Source organism: Caretta caretta, chromosome 3 (assembly GCF_965140235.1).
Source record: "Caretta caretta isolate rCarCar2 chromosome 3, rCarCar1.hap1, whole genome shotgun sequence".
In the NCBI taxonomy this organism is placed as follows: domain Eukaryota; kingdom Metazoa; phylum Chordata; order Testudines; family Cheloniidae; genus Caretta; species Caretta caretta.
In genome coordinates this window covers 122,300,488-122,315,235 of record NC_134208.1, presented here as the reverse complement: position 1 = coordinate 122,315,235, position 14,748 = coordinate 122,300,488, and the positions used below count along the sequence as shown (strand labels likewise).

General features: G+C 44.8%; 1 protein-coding gene across 3 annotated transcripts in view; it reads right to left on the bottom strand.

Annotated features, from left to right (window-relative positions):
• Nucleotides 1-14,497, bottom strand: part of SLC22A3 (solute carrier family 22 member 3) — a 46,479-nt gene extending 31,982 nt beyond the window's left edge. For 2 of the 3 annotated variants that reach the window (XM_048844088.2, XM_048844086.2), the window contains exon 1: nt 13,821-14,497. In XM_048844088.2, coding sequence (XP_048700045.2) covers nt 13,821-14,237 — 417 coding nt within the window. In that variant the 5' untranslated portion in view covers nt 14,238-14,497. The remainder of the gene's footprint in view (nt 1-13,820) is intronic. The other variant, XM_048844087.2, reaches the window with a different exon arrangement.
• Nucleotides 14,498-14,748: the final 251 nt, after the last annotated feature.

Sequence of the window (14,748 nt, the reverse complement as noted above, 5' to 3'; positions counted from 1 at the left end):
GTTTGCAGTTTGGTCCAATGGCTCTCAGCAGCCCCACTATACAGATTGTTCCAGCACCACTGGGACCAATTTCGGCTAGTGAGAGAGACAAGCTTTTGAGCTTCCCCAGAGCTCTTCTTCATCCTTTTCATTAACAGAGTTAACCTTTAACACAGAAGTGTATATAGTGCAAAGGATTGTTTGAGTTCTACAGCTCGTCACTCCCAGACCACCCTTGGCTTGGTTTGGTAGTATCCAGAGGTGTAAAGTGTGCTGGTACGGCCCAGTATGGCATAGCAAGTGGCTGCTGGTACCGGCCAGGACACAGCCGATGTTAAAGCTGTTAACGTCGCTGCCTCTTTTGCCCCTTCCGAGGGCAGCTATGGGGGAGGGCAAAAGGGGCAGCTGCCCTGGGGTCTGGTGATTTAAAAGGACCCCGGGTGCCCACCTGCTGCTTCGCAGAAGCAGCTGGAGACCAGGGTGGCGCGGGCCTGGCAGCACGGAAGGGCTGGCAGGGGGACACTGACCCCAAGCCCAGCCCCTTCCACCCAAGGCCCCACACTGGTAAGATTTTTAAGTTATTTTCACTCCTGGTAGTGTCCGAAAGTTACCACCATCTGAAAGCTGTTTGGTGGTCTGGATGAAAAGAATTGGTGATTTCAGTCTAGTCCTTAAAAGAGAATCAACCCCATTTCAGAAAATTCACTAGCAACTAGCACCCTAGTTGGCAGCCTCAGCAAAAAGGCATGGATTTAATGTGAATGTAAAGGGTTAAGGTAATGTAAAAGTGAAAAGTAAATGTCTAGAAAACATGACCGATGAGGAAAGATTGAAAAAATTAGGTTTGTTTAGTCTGGAGAAGAGACGACTGAGGGGGGACATGATAACAGTTCTCAAGTACATAAAAGGTGTTACAAGGAGGAGGGTGAAAAATTGTTCTCCTTAACCTCTGAGGACAGGACAAGAAGCAATGGGCTTAAATTGCAGCAAGGGAGGTTTAGGTTGGACATTAGGAAAAACTTTCTAACTGTCAGGTTAGTTAAGCACTGGAATAAATTGCGTAGGGGAGATTGTGGTATCTTTGTCATAGGAGGTTTTTAAGAACAGGTTAGACAAAAACCTGTCAGGAAAGGTCCAGTTCAGTGGTTCCCAACCTTGTTCCGCCGCTTGTGCAGAGAAAGCCCCTGGCGGGCCGGGCCAGTTTGTTTACCTGCCGCGTCCGCAAGTTTGGCCGATCGCAGCTCCCATTGGCTGTGGTTCGCTGCTCCAGGCCAATGGGAGCTGCGGGAAGCGGCACAGGCCGAGGGACATACTTCCAGCAGCTCCCGTTGGCCTGGAGCAGTGAACCGCAGCCAGTGGGAGCTGCGATCGGCCTAACCTGTGGACGCGGCAGGTAAACAAACCGGCCCGGCCTGCCAGGGGCTTTCTCTGCACAAGTGGCGGAAAGTTTGGGAACCACTGGTCTAGTTATTACTTAGTTCTGCCTTGAGTGCAGGGGACTGGACTAGATGACCTACTGAGGTCTCTTCCAGTCCTACACTTCTATGATTCTATGAATGGAGCCCAAACCACCCTCTCAGTCCTAGCTGTGATCCCATGCAGAAATGTGCAGGAGTGTACCAGGATGTATCTGTTCTGTAGCTATAAAGAGCTAAGGTCCAGACTGAATCCATTTCTCACACTGGTGAGCAGTTACTTACATGTGTAGTCCCAAGAAAGTCACTAAGATTATTTGTGTGCATAACTGTTCACAAATTGGGCTCACATGTATTGAAAGGAATGCTTTGCTCTTTGTGCATGGGGAAAAGAAAATACAAGGCTTCAGAATGGAGGGGTCACAAGCCTCCCTCTCAATCTTCTGCTTGGTGTCCAGGGTCAGTAATGTAGAGAATCCAAAAATCCAGAGCCCTCTCTGCCTGGGCCTCGTGTGTCTTGCTTCATCTTTCATTGTTTCTTATTAACCTTTCCAACTTGGCAATCCTGTGAAAGCAGAGCTGTATAGTGCGTCTGCTGAAAATAAACTATAAAAAAGTTCTGAGAGGTCACACTAGAGGTGGTCTAAACCAAAAACCTCAAATCTGAACATCTCACAAACATTGGGCAAGTTTGGATCTAGATTCACATCTAATTTTGAGGATTTGCCTTTCTATCTCTCAGCCACCATGCTCTCTTTCTCCCCAAAATTTGGAAAAGTTCAGGCCCAGACCAGAACTTTGCCTCTCTATTCTGAGTCTAATTCAAATGGAAGACCTAATGCCTGGAGGAAGTTAGTTAAGTAGGTCGTTTTAATTTCAGGGTCAGCTCCTCCATTGATGTGTGTGTCAGAAAATCCACAACTGCACTTGTACACACAGCAGTAATGCCCTGCTTAAGGCTGGGATGTCCACATTTTACAACACTGAGGGCTGCATTGACAACTTGTCTGTGGGCTACACACTTCATTTGCTAACACAGTTTCCGTACAGTACATAACAAAATGCACATTACCACACTATATGCTTGAACTGTATTCTTCCTCAATTTAATACGATGGCTGGAAAGGGCCTGGTAGATGAATTCATAACCAGTACCAATCTGAACTCCTCTGCTCTCACCACCAGTGACATGTGCAGACACCAGTCACTGCAAGCAGTCGAGATAGGAGCTTAGGAGAGGAGAAACCACTTACTTCAGGACAGTGCCACGACTCTCAGCTGCACTGTGTTATAAATAAAGGAATGGAAGAGGGGAAAGCTGATGTCATTAGTTCCTCCACCAACTCCTTTGGAGCTGCCAGATTGTAGGGGATGAAAGGTTTCAGAATAGCAGCTGTGTTAGTCTGTATCCGCAAAAAGAAAAAGGAGTACTTGTGGCACTTGTCATAAATATAAAGGGAAGGGTAAACGCCTTTAAAATCCCTCCTGGCCAGAGGAAAAATCCTCTCACCTGTAAAGGGTTAAGAAGCTAAAGGTAACCTCACTGGCACCTGACCAAAATGACCAATGAGGAGACAAGATACTTTCAAAAGTTGGGAGGAGGGAGAAAAACAAAGGGTCTGTGTCTGTCTGTGTGATGCTTTTGCCGGGGACAGAACAGGAATGGAGTCTTAGAACTTTTAGTAAGTAATCTAGCTAGGTATGTGTTAGATTATGATTTCTTTAAATGGCTGAGAAAAGAGCTGTGCTGAATAGAATGACTATTTCTGTCTGTGTGTCTTTTTTGTAACTTAAGATTTTGCCTAGAGGGATTCTCTATGTTTTGAATCTAATTACCCTGTAAGGTATCTACCATCCTGATTTTACAGAGTGATTCCTTTACTTCTATTAAAAGTCTTCTTGTAAGAAAACTGAATGCTTTTTCATTGTTCTAAGATCCAAGGGTTTGGCTCTGTGGTCACCTATGCAAATTGGTGAGGATTTTTACCAAACCTTCCCCAGGAAGTGGGGTGCAAGGGTTGGGAGGATTTTGGGGGGAAAGATGTGTCCAAACTACGTTTCCCAGTAAACCCAGATAAAGTTTGGTGGTGACAGTGGAAATCCAAGGGCAAAGGGTAAAATTAATTTGTACCTTGGGGAAGTTTTAACCTAAGCTGGTAAAAGTAAGCTTAGGAGGTTTTCATGCAAGTCCCCACATCTGTACCTTAGAGTTCAGAGTGGGGAAGGAACCTTGACAGCACTTTAGAGCCTAACAAATTTATTTGAGCATAAGCTTTCGTGAGCTACAGCTCACTTCATCGGATGCATGCAGTGGAAAATACAGTGGGGAGATTTATATACACAGAGAACATAAAACAATGGGTGTTACCATACACACTGTAACGAGAGTGATCAGGTAAGGTGAGCTATTACCAGCAGGAGAGAAAAAAAAAACCTTTTGCAGTGATAATCAAGGTGGGCCATTTCCAACCGTTGACAAGAATGTGTGAGGAACAGTGTGTGTATGGGGGGGCGGGGAATAAACATGGGGAAATAGTTTTACTTTGTGTAATGACACATCCTCTCCCAGTCTTTATTCAAGCCTAATGTAATGGTGTCCAGTTTGCAAATTAATTCCAATTCAGCAGTCTCTCATTGGAGTCTGTTTTTGAAGTTTTTTTTGTTGAAGAATTGCAACTTTTAGGTCTGTAATCGAGTGACCAGAGAGATTGAAGTGTTCTCTGACTGGTTTTTGAATGTTAAAATTCCTGACGTCTGATTTGTGTCCATTTATTCTTTTACGTAGAGACTGTCCAGTTTGGCCAATGTACATGGCAGAGGGGCACTGCTGGCACATGATGGCATATATCACATTGGTAGATGTGCAGGTGAACGAGCCTCTACAGCCCCCAACTAAAACCTCTCCAGCCCATCATCAAGGATCTACAACCTATCCTGAAGGACGACCCATCACTCTCACAGATCTTGGGAGACAGGCCAGTCCTTGCCTACAGACAGCCCCCCAACCTGAAGCAAATACTCACCAGCAACCACACACCACACAACAGAGCCTCTAACCCAGGAACCTATCCTTGCAACAAAGCCCGTTGCCAACTGTGTCCACATATCTATTCAGGGGACACGATCACAGGGCCTAATCACATCAGCCACACTATCAGAGGCTTGTTCACCTGCACATCTACCAATGTGATATATCATAGAATCATAGAATATCAGGGTTGGAAGGGACCCCGGAAGGTCATCTAGTCCAACCCCCTGCTCAAAGCAGGACCAATATGCCATCATGTGCCAGCAATGCCCCTCTGCCATGTACATTGGCCAAACCGGACAGTCTCTATGTAAGAGAATAAATGGACACAAATCAGACGTCAGGAATTATAACATTCATAAACCAGTTGGAGAACACTTCAATCTCTTTGGTCACTCGATTACAGACCTAAAAGTTGCAATCCTTCAACAAAAAACTTCAGAAACAGACTCCAATGGGAGACTGCTGAATTGGAATTAATTTGCAAACTGGACACTATTATATTAGGTTTGAGTAAAGACTGGGAGTGGATGGGTCATTACACAAAGTAAAACTATTTTCCCCATGTTTATTCACCCCCTCTGCCTCCACTGTTCCTCACACGTTCTTGTCAACTGCTGGAAATGGCCCACCTTGATTATCACTACAAAAGGGTTTTTTTCCTCTCCTGCTGGTAATAGCTCACCTTACCTGATCACTCTCATTACAGTGTGTATGGTAACACCCATTGCTTCATGTTCTCTGTGTATATAAAATCTCCCCACTGTATTTTCCACTGCATGCATCCGATGAAGTGAGCTCACGAAAAGCTCACGAAAGCTTATGCTCAAATAAATTTGTTAGTTTCTAAGGTGCCACAAGTACTCCCTTTTTTTTTTTAGGGGATGAAAGTATCCCCTGGTGAGGAGCCAGATGCCTGGAAGGTGCTAAATGCTCTCACTACCCATTGAACGCCTAGACATTCAGACCAAATTCCAATGAATTTTTTTTTAACCATGGTGCAATTATTTGGGACCATTTTAGTTTACTTTGCCTATTTTGCTTATCCAGGAAAAGGATATTAAACTATCTGTCCATCTCCCTAGGGAGAGGGGAGAGAATCCCCAATATGCCTAGGGATTTCACATCTGAAATAACCTTTAAACAAAGGAGGAGGATGGGTCTGAAATGAGCATTGAGAAGGTCAAGCTCATGACTAATACCTGGAAAACAAAATGGTTATTACAGTGTCTCCCCTCACAGTATGTCTGTCAGAGGGCAGATATTTTTTATTTTGGACTGACACTCAGATTCAGTTAGGGGATAGCAAGTACTCAACAATGTTTTTCTGTGTAATTCAAGGACTGAAGACAATGGGAGTTGCAGGTATTCAGCAGCATCTCACTTTTCCGTAGAGAGGTGCAAGTAATTTGGGACCTGAGCCAAAGGCCACTGAAGTCGACAAAGTCTTTCCATGACTTCAGTAAGCTTTGGATGAGGCCTCCCGTCTCTGCGATACAACTAAGGACAGTCTTCTGTTCCGGTGCTGAGCGGGATGCTGGAAAGCTCATACCTTAGTCCTTCAGCACAGCCTTTCCCTGCCTTACCAGACTCAATCCTGCATTGTCTTACCTGATAATAATTCATCAGAGGACTTGGAAGGATAGCACCTTTGGCCTGAGGTTCTGAAAGCACTGTACTGTCTGTCACAACTAAGCGTCACAACAGACAGGTGAGATAAGTAAATATTTGATTTACAACTATCGTTTCATTAATTGACCAATACTAGGTGTTTTTCTATGCCTGTCTACAATGAATCGAAGGTCTCAGCCCAGTTCTGGCTGAACAAGTGTCCATTTGAAACAACCACCAGCAAAACTGGCATCCTACTTGGCAGTATTAATAGAAGACCAGTTTATCCTCTCAGTCCTGCAGATGGTGCTCCAGGGGAGGCTGGAAGTACATTGCTAGGGCAATCTGGGGCAGCTCAGACTGCTGCTACCCAGTCTGTACTTGCTTTGGGGGTGTATAGATTCTCTCATTCTCCAAAGCATTTTTCACCAGCACGTCACTGAAATCAAACTTCAAGCTGATTCAGCTCAAGGGGGGCAAACAGCCCTTTTTCTTGGTTTTATCAGGAAACAAAATGTGCTAAGAGACCTCTTTGGGGCAGATTTTCTTCTCTACCTTGTTCAGAGGTCAGCACACCAGTGGCACTTAATAATGCCAAAGAAAAATGGAGGGTCAGACTTCCCTTCACTCTTAAGTTGCTGTGTCACAAGAACCTGAGTAGTGGGGTTTGTTTGGTTTTGATTTTGGGTTTTTTGCCTGAATTTTCCTACATGCCTTCAAGGTCCAGCTTGCATCACTTGTAGATCTGCTGGCTGGACCACCCAGAATGATACCAAGCCTTCTAATGTGAAATTGGCCACCTCCATTTTTTTTTAAACATTTTCCTTTCTTATTACCACTGCTGCCTCCAGACTGGCAAAATAAAGGAGAGATTTGTAAACTCATCCCAACCCTGTGCAAGCATAGAAAAAATTCAAACATTTGAAATCAGTGTTCCAGCTTCTCAGCCAGTGTAAATTAGTGCAGCTTCACTGAAATAAATGGGGCTGTGAAGATCTGCCCTACCTGAAGCACAATCATTTGTATATGGGGGAAACCTTACTGAGTAAGTAGTCAGTCCCGCTGTCCACTCCCGACACCCTCTCACTACCCCTCAAACCCTACCTGATATAGGAAATATGAAAGAGTAGCCCTGATTTCTTGTATGAACCCAGACATACTAATCAAGGTAAGTGTAGGCTTTGGGGCTTTTCCGTACTGTAGAATGAATTCTTCTGGAGTAGTATAGAAAAAGGAACAGCTGTTTTCTCTCCACTCCAGCTTTGACTGTCATGTTGTTCGCTGCTTTAAGATGCTGTAAAAGTGGTAAGGTAAACATTACTGAACTGGTTACAGATCCCTTTGAAAATACAGTTTTGTTTGGGTTTTTTGAGACAGCTGCCAAGTAAAAGAGCATGGTGATTTATTTGCAACAACTGTAGTAGGATAATGTGTTCTGGTGATGATTTATCCTTCTCAGACCTCACACGTGGGCAATGAATTGTTACCAAGTCTCAAAATTACATAACTTTCATCACAGAGAAGTGTTGCTGACAGGCTACACTGGAATCAGTTCATTATGCTAAATGTGTGCCAGTAAAGGCTGCTATTAAGTCTGGAACACACCAGCTTTGCTTTTAGCAGTTGATGAATCCATTGATTACTGTCTCCGCTGACATCTGAATCTGTAGATTTGTCTGTAATCCATTAACATGCCACTAGGCGTCATCATTAGGCTGACCAGAGAGCAAGTGTGAAAAATTGGGACAGGGGTTGGGGTGTAATAGGAGCCTATATAAGAAAAAGCCCCAAATATCGGGACTGTCCCTATAAAATTGGGACATTTGGTCGCCTTCGTCATCACTGCCAAAAACGTTTGGATAAAATTACCCACCCTGTGCAACATTTTATCAGCAGCTAGTGGAAATTATCTAGGCTCAGCTTTTTTTTTTTTTCTTTCCGATTGCTGGTCTACCGTACGGAGCTTCTGAATCAGTGCACCCTCTCGCACCCTAGCCACATCCTCTTTTCAGCCTGCGCCACTCATTTGCGGAAGTGGCTTTTAGAGACTCCACTCCCATTCCTAAGAAAATGCAGTCTGGACCCCCGCATTATTTATGCTGACATCATCTGGCATTAATGGAGGATGAATTTTGGCCAAGATCAGTACCTCCTCTATGGCTCCCTTTCCCAGCAAAATCTGACAATCCATTTGATTCCAAACCTGCTGCTGACACAACTAGTTTCTTTCTCCGGGTTCATGAGGAGTAACAAAAGCTCAATAAAAATAAGTGGAAACAATATTTGATTTTATTTTTGGGGTATTTCCCAAATACTTAATTTCATTGAGCATTGTGTGTTCTCTTAAACAGGGAAACTTAATTACATTTGTGGAATTACTGTGAGGTTTTACAAATAAAGTCAAAACTGATTTCAGTGCATTTGCTGCAATCTGCATCTTAAAATCATTCTGATTACTACTCTGTCTAGCTTTATTCCACCTCAGGATCAGGGAGCTAAAGGGCTCTAGCTGCATTATGTACTGAGAGTTAACCTGTTTGCCTTTTGTAAGGCAACTCTCTCTGATTTTAGGTGCCTGCAAGGAAAAGCATGACCCAAAGCTGTAGGATCATGACCCATCCTGGTACAATGTGCAAAATTTCAATTTGCAGTGGCAAGGAGAAAGAGGACTTGCTGTTGTACCTCCATAAGATACAAGGAATGTTTTATAAATGAATCTTAGGTTTTGCTATTTCACCTATCATGAAGGCCTGAAGAAGATAAATAGAGTTGCCAAGTGTTGTCCATAATGGACATTATAGTGGATTCTGTTCTCCTCCTCCTCCTCCTCAAAACACCTCATTGTGAAAGGACCCACTTCCAGCCACCTACCCTAGGTGTAAATAAATTAATCCAGCTACCATGGAATGGGCATTAGGCACTTCAGGTGCTGCTCATATGCCAGCTCCGGAGTTCCCATCAAACCGAACAATCACTTTTACTTCGTGGTTTCTGTAACTGCAGCTGCCTGTGGAACTATTTCGAAACAGTTTAACAAATGAACTAGACATAAAATAATAGAAAGTGACACCACATTCAAGTGTTCCCCACAGAGAGATCCAGACCCTTTTGCACCACCGGAGCAGTGTGAAGGGATCAGAACAAAGACGAGAAACTCACCCAGCGTATTTCATTAATTTAATAATTAATCCCTCCTGTCCTCTGGTCATTTCTCTCTCTCTGGTAATGAGGTGCTCAAAACTGAATGCAGCATTTCAGGTGTGATTGCATAAGAACTGGATAGAGTGAAACTGTTACACTTCTGTTCTGTGGCATGACATCTTTGCATAGCAGCCCATGTTTGCATTGTCTTTTAGCTACTGTATCACATTGCAAACTTGTGCCTAATTTGCTGTCTAGTATAGCCCCCTGCAAGTTTCTTTCAGCATTGCTGCTTTTCAAGTTTCTCCTTCCCACTAACATCTGCTTTTCAGATTACTACGTTAAATCATCCTTTTGATTTAGTCTCCCTGGTCGTGTTCTCGGTAAACTTAATCAGATATGAAATAACACATGTTTAAACACAGTACAAAAACAACAGTTCATCTATATAAAAATGAAGGGTTTAAAAAGAGCAGGCACATTAGAAAAGGGGTAGCTGTTTCAATGGTCAAATTAGATAGGACAGTATTATGTCTAACTTGGCTTCTCATCTAAATTTTATGGAAGTCCTAATTTAGAAAGGGAAGACTAAGTTAACCCTAAGTGTGTTATATTTAACATATTTATGTTGTGAATTGCCTGCTATGTCACTGCTTAGTAAGTGAGTAAAGCTGATAATTGGGTATGTTGGAGCCAGACCCAAGCTACAGGGACTGGACTTTTGAGCCCTGATCCACAGCCCAGTGAAGTCAATTGGAGTCTTTCTACTGATCCCAGAACTCTTTGGATCAGGCCTTTGGAGTCTGAAAAGAGCCCTGTGAATGCTGCTACTTGGTATACCATATGGTCATCTGGGAAAGAAGAATATGGTAGCACTCTAGCCACTCTAGCCTATTACTATTCTTATGTCCTTGTCTTTAGGCTTTGTATGTGAGCCTGTTATTTTACAGAATAATATTCAGAGGTTTAGGGGGTAGATTTTCAAAGGCATAAAGGACAATTAGGTGCCCAACTTCCAGTCACATCCAATGGGAGTTGGATGCCTAACAGCCTTCATGCCTTTGAAAATTTCCTCATTAGTCAGTAAGAGCACTCTTGTCCACTGGCCTTCCCTCCCCTGACCTTATGTGGGCTATCCAACCCCCTTCTTCTTATTATTTTTGGTAGGGGATTTGGCAGGCAACGGTGGTGAAAATCAAAACCACACTTCTAATTTGGCTGGTTTTCAGCAGCTTGTTCACATGCACCTGGAGCATTTCCATAAGGTTCCCATTCACCATTTCCTGGTCACCTTCCTTTTCCCTGTAGCCCCGCTTTTCAATTACATGAGTGCTGCTGAACACACAGGTGAATGTGGTACAGGCTGAAGATGTTTGCCAACAGAACTTTGAACTTCAGCTCCCACTCCTTGCTCTGACGACCCACAAGTTTCATTTTCTCCATGCATCAGCTAGTGAGCAGGGAGGTTTTTTTCTTGCTGCTGATGCAAAATCATACTGGTTGCATCAGATACAGAATAATCTTTTACCTACTGCTGCTGTAAATGGACTCTGAGTGAAGCTTTACATTGCTGTTTTGCTCACCCACTTTCAGCAGTCATCAGGGTCAACAGCTGAAAAAACATGGACAAAAAAGTAACCCCCCGCCACACCCAACACACACACTCCTAATTTTCATCTTAAAAATAATGTCAGTTAAACGATACTTCATGAAAGATTCTGGACTGAAAGCCCCTGGAGGTGGAAATTCTTTGTACATCTCCAGGACAAGTATGACATAGGCAGCAGTGCAAGTTTCCCCTGCCAGTGAGGTTCAACCCTCACCTGGAATAGCCACTCCTAGGAATCTGAACATATTTAATTTTCCTTGCCCATTCAATCCATTGCTGAGATGGCAAACGAATCTGCTCAGTGAAGACTGTGATTAATGTTTTTTGAGGCGTGGATTCTTATCTACCGACACATTTCAGACAGCTTGCACTCATCAGCTTATTCTGAGTTTCAGTTATTTCTAACCCAAACCAGCTATGATTCTATGATGGATGCTCTGAATCCATTTACCAATCTTCAGGCCACTCAGTTGCTCTTATTTAACATTTATTCAGGGCATACAATGTTCTAGGCCAGGGGTGGGCAAACTACGGCCCGCAGGCCACATCCAGCCCTTCAGACCATTTAATCCGGCCCTCAGCCCTGCCAGGGAGTGGGGTTGGAGGCTTGCCCCGCTCCGCGCAGCTCCCAGGAAGCCACTGGCATGACCCCCTTCTAGCTCCTACTTAGTATGCAGAGGTGTGGCCAAGTGGCTCTGCGGGCTGTCCATCTGCAGGCGCCACCCCTGCAGCTCTCATTGGCTGCAGTTCCTGGCCAATGGGAGATGCAGGGGTGGCGCCTGCAGACGGGGAAGCATCCAGAGCCACCAGGCGGCGCCTTGAAGCCAGAGAGGGAACATGCTTCCGGGAGCTGCTTGCGCTAAGTGCCACCCGGAGCCTGCACCCTTGAACCCAATGGTCCCATCCAAGAGCCCCCTCTTGTACTCCAAACCCCTCATCCCTGGCCCCACCCCAGAGCCTGCATCCCCAGCCAAAGCCCTCACCCCTCCCATGCCACATCAGCCTGCCCCATCCCTGATTCCCTTCCTGCCCTCTGAACCCCTTGGTACCAGCCTGGAGCCCCCTCCTGCACCCCAAACCCCTCATCCCCAGCCCCACCCCAGAGCCCTCACCTCCCCGCACCCCGACCCAGAGCCTCCTCCTGCACCCTGAACTCCTCATTTCTGGCCCCACCCCAGAGTCCGCACCCCCAGTCGGAGCCCGCACCCCCTCCCTCACCTCTACGCCCAATTTCATGAGTATTCATGGCCCACCGTACAATTTCCATACCCCAATGTGGCCCTCAGGCCAAAAAGTTAGCCCACCCCTGTTCTAGGCACTTTATGGAATGTGTATAAGGAAAGTTTCCTTCCCTGAAGATGTCATAATCTAAGAAGAGACAAAATAGAACAACTGATGACAGGACTGGCTGAGGGAAGGCAGATGAGACTATAAACTCTTTGGGTTAGGGACTGTCTCTTTGTACAGCACCTAGCACAAGGGGGTCCTGATCACAATGTGAGAACCTGCAGGGCTGGAACTGTGGGGGTTTAGGGCTGCTGATGCCTCCACATTACCATGGGAGGCTTAGGCTGGGCTCCCATGGGAGGATCCTGTGAGACTGGGATCAGCAGGAAATACCAACCACCAGGACTGGCGTGGCAGCTTCAGAAAGCCCCCTGATTGGCTGATACCAGTATATAAACCAGGAACCCATGAAAGGGAGCTGTCTGAGCAACAACATAGACTGCCTGCCTGTCTCTGCTCCAGACCCTGCTTGTGAGAGATCCTCAACTCCAGCTTCTGATCCTGCCTGCCTCCTAACTCTTGGTTTTCCCTCTGACCTGTTGCGTACTCTGACCTTGCAGTACCTGAGTTGGTCTGCCTTCTGACGCCAGACTCTTGCTTTTGTCCTCTGGCCTATCTAGCACTCTGACCTCCTGGTATCTGACTTGGCCTGCCTCCTGACGCTTGACTCTCAGTTTGCCCTCTGGTCTATCCTGGATCTGACCTCCTGGTACCCGACTTGCCCTGACTTCTGCTCTGACCACTAGGATTGACTGACCAGGACCTGATCATGACATACAAATAAATAATAATGGGAAGATAGCAGGACCATGGGCACAGTCATCAAATCATACGGTGGTTTTGATACAGTATGCAACACTACATGAAGATTACATACCTAATTTATTTAAATGTGTTTTGGTTATGGTGTTTCTGAGCACTACAGTTATCACAGTTATTTACACACACACATGCATCTCTAGTGCTGAGTCTATGGATTAGAGTCACATTGCATTGCACCGACTACATGTCTATAATCAAGATCTCCTAGCACAACTTATTGGTTGTCCTTTCGCAGCCCAATAGAGAATAACTGTATTTGCCAACACTTACCACAAATGGAGTAACAGAGCAACTGCAGTTATCCATTCCTCAGGAAATAACTCTGGTATTTCGGATACCAGAGAGTGGTAACTGTTGGCAAAATATGACTTTTTAATGACAACCAATGTAATTCTATTTTCTTATCAAGGTTAGGGACACACAGAAGTGGTTAGACACTAATTATTTATTACTAGTAAGTCTAGATGTTTACTAAAATAAATTATATAATGTCTATATAACTGGCCAGATCACGAGCTGGCATAAATCAGCAGCAGTCAATTGAACAAAATTGATTTATACCAGCCAAGGACCTGCCCTTAAATGACCACTCTAATGCCTCAGTTGCAATGACATTACTCTTTGTTTATTTTAGTCAAGCATTACAACAGCAAGAAAGCAGTATCCCTATTTGAGTTCATCTGCTTCAGAGAGTCAATACTAGGGATCTTTCAGATTAGCTCACCCATTCCTAAAAGGCTGGCATTGCTGCTTGATAATACTCAATATCCTGATTCATTTGTAACTGTCAGAGGAACTGATGAAAACTTTATTCTTGTCCCATTAAAAACATCTATACTACATATGTATTGCTCTAGCAATCAATTTTTATTTTACAATCCTGCTCTGACAATGAAAACACTGATTGGAAAATGTTGATTTCCCTTACCTCACTGATGATCGTTGAGTGGGATTGTTTATATACCCAGCCATCCTGGCATGGAGTAAGCGCCACGTTGCCCAGGCTGCGATTAGTAAAGTGGGACAGTGGGTTGGCACAGCTCACAGAGGTGTTATTCCACTCTATGTCAAACCTCTCACACTGGCCACTGGAAAACCTGTTCACCAGGTTCGGAGCTGGCACAGTATAATTTTGTTCCTCTTCAAGGGTCCAACCACATCTCTCACTTAATTCAGCTGCACCAGGGATCCTGCACCAATAGTGCTCTGGTGCGTGCCCAAGAAAGACCACTCCCACAAATAGAAAAGAAAAAGTTATGCCTGTCTGGCAAAGGAGGAAAAAGACCCTCTTTTGGTACCTTCCAAATTCCCCAGCTTCTTTTAAAACCTCATCAAAAGACGGCATTGTGTGCAGTAGGTTTTCAACTCGGAGGGATCCAAGAGATGGCAGAGTCAACAGCTTTCAAACTTTGTAACTAGTGCTGGTGCTTCCTGTAGATGTAGCTGTGTGGACTGTCTCGCTCCCTCTCCCTCTCCCCACACACACACACACACAACACCACGGTAGCATAAGCAGCTTTGGAACAGAGCAAAGTTCCACAGACCCACCCAGAGCGTTACAGTATGTCAAGTGGTGTGAGGCTTACACACAGCAGTGTAGGAGAGCAATATAAAGTGAGCAAACATACCATAAGAGAGAAGGGGCGTGCGTTTCCTATCTATCCAGAATCTTAAACAGATTATGCAATAAAAACAATTAACTCTTTAGGGACAGACGTGCAGTAAACACGAGCTCTGCAGGCAGGGGCATACAGCTCTTGTCCTTACAAAGGGGTCCCAGAAAAATGCAGTGTGTTAAATAAAAACATAACAGAGAGGAAGCTGCTGCAAAAGTAGCAATGAGCGATGCTGTCAGC